General features: G+C 38.1%; 1 protein-coding gene across 1 annotated transcript; it reads right to left on the bottom strand.

Annotated features, from left to right (window-relative positions):
- Positions 1-225: 225 nt before the first annotated feature.
- CUNH2orf66 (chromosome unknown C2orf66 homolog) lies at positions 226-1,522 on the bottom strand. The gene is given in 4 exon segments (XM_042688251.1): positions 226-288; positions 290-341; positions 343-377; positions 1,400-1,522. Coding segments are annotated over 4 exon segments (273 nt in total).
- Between the last annotated feature and the right edge of the window lie 341 nt (positions 1,523-1,863).

Below are 1,863 nucleotides of genomic sequence, written 5' to 3'. Positions count from 1 at the left end.
TATAAAATATCTGACCCAAAGCCATGTATTTAACAATAATGCATATAATGAGAAATAAACATCCATTTCTATAATGAAACAAAACCATTTCCCAAAGAAAAACTTCCAGATCCAGTGTTTATTGGAATATCCAACTACTTAACAGTTGTACATTTGGACAGATCCTGGGGTTAAAGTAGCAGCTTTTACCTGATCTCAGAGGAAACTTTCAGCCTTCAAGGGTGTTTAGGGAAAGAGATTTTTCTGCTCTTCATAATCTGCAAATGCAGCAGCAATACGCTCTGATTGGGAAGGACAGGGGCCTGGGATTCTCACTCATGGAGAAAATATTTGGAAACTTCTCTGCCCTTAAAATATGCCTGAAGGCTTCTGAAAAACTAAAGAGAGAAAGAAAATAGTCAACATCATGTAGAAAATGAAACCTCAAAATATTCAAAGTTGAATGTTTTCCCCTTCTCTTTTCCTTCTAGAATTGAATTTAAGTCTGGTCTAGGTAGCTTATAGTTGAAATTTTTTTTTTAAAAAGGAAAAAAGAGAAAAGTACAAGCTTTTTTTCCTCCCCCACCTCCGTCCTTACCTTCTTCTTTCTGATATTTAAACCCTCAAAAAGACAGATGATCCATCACTCTTGGTGAAAATCAAGAGTGGATATCCATTATTCAACAACACTGTAGGCACAGAATTCAGGGTAAAGCATCTCTGAATACTCAAGCCAGAGAAGTAGCTAAATGCCATAGTGATCAGATCGGGTCTCCTTTGATGAAGGGTTTGTCCCCGTCCCTGCCTGCTGCAGTGGTTTCTTTTCAGAGAAGAGCTTTCCAGATTCATTTTAGGAAATGAACACAAAGAAGCTGTGCACAGAGCATAGCTCAGTTTGTTTTTTAATCTTACAGTTATGTTTGTATTTGTATGCTTATTGTATTTGTTATATGTTCTAAAGATTTGGACTGATTTATTTTCTATTTTTTAAGAAACTGCATGGTGAAAATAAACAGTAATGATGCAGGATCAACTTTCAATTTCTTGCAATTGGGTTTGTAAACAAGGTTATCTCGTTGAACAAATAGAAATTCCTCAGTTTCATTCTGTCTCTGTCTCTCTGTCTCTCTGTGTCTTTCTCCCATCAACTGCCTGTCTCTCATACTAGAGATAAATCTCAAGGCCTCACACACATTTGGCAAGTGTTTACCACTGTGTTATATCCCCTAGTAATTACCATTGATTCTGTAAAGTATTAGAAATACCATAAAGTTCTCTCTCTCTCTCTCTCTCCTCTCTTTCTCTCTTCTCTCTCTTGGGTCCTGTTCTATTGGGAATCCTCTCCACCATGCTCTAGAATACAGAACCTATACTTACAGTTCCCCCTGCACCCACCTATATGCCCCAGCTGTGTTCTTACCAGTTCTCTGTTCCTGGGGTTGCTGAGTGGCTTCCATTTGTCTTCATTTCTCAGTGTGGCTCCATGCACATGGCTAGTAAACACCAGGGCAGCACACAGCAGCAGGAGGTGCACATTGGCCATGATTCAAGGAAGCTGAATAAAAGGAGAGACCAGAGGACTGACAATGGTCATTAAGAGACATCGTCAGAGAAGAGAAAGAGGAAACACGTGTAAAGTCAGACAAGAAAGAGAAATCATGTATCAGGTTACAAATTTTACAACCATCTTCTTTCCAGATTCACTGAGGCTCTCCAAATTCAACTGGTTAGCTTGAGGCATTTCGTTTTTATGATGATGAGAAGATGATAGTGAGGAGCAAAGAAATTCTGAATATGACCTAGAAAATTTGGGGTATGTCTTTTTATCCATGAAAAAATGCACACTTTATTATCTCCAAAGAAAGTGCAAATTTTAAAACAAAA

The sequence above is a fragment of the Dipodomys spectabilis genome, unplaced genomic scaffold, assembly GCF_019054845.1.
Source record: "Dipodomys spectabilis isolate Male_0828 unplaced genomic scaffold, ASM1905484v1 ptg000115l, whole genome shotgun sequence".
Classification (NCBI taxonomy): Eukaryota; Metazoa; Chordata; class Mammalia; order Rodentia; family Heteromyidae; genus Dipodomys; species Dipodomys spectabilis.
This window is presented reverse-complemented; position numbering and strand designations above follow the sequence as displayed.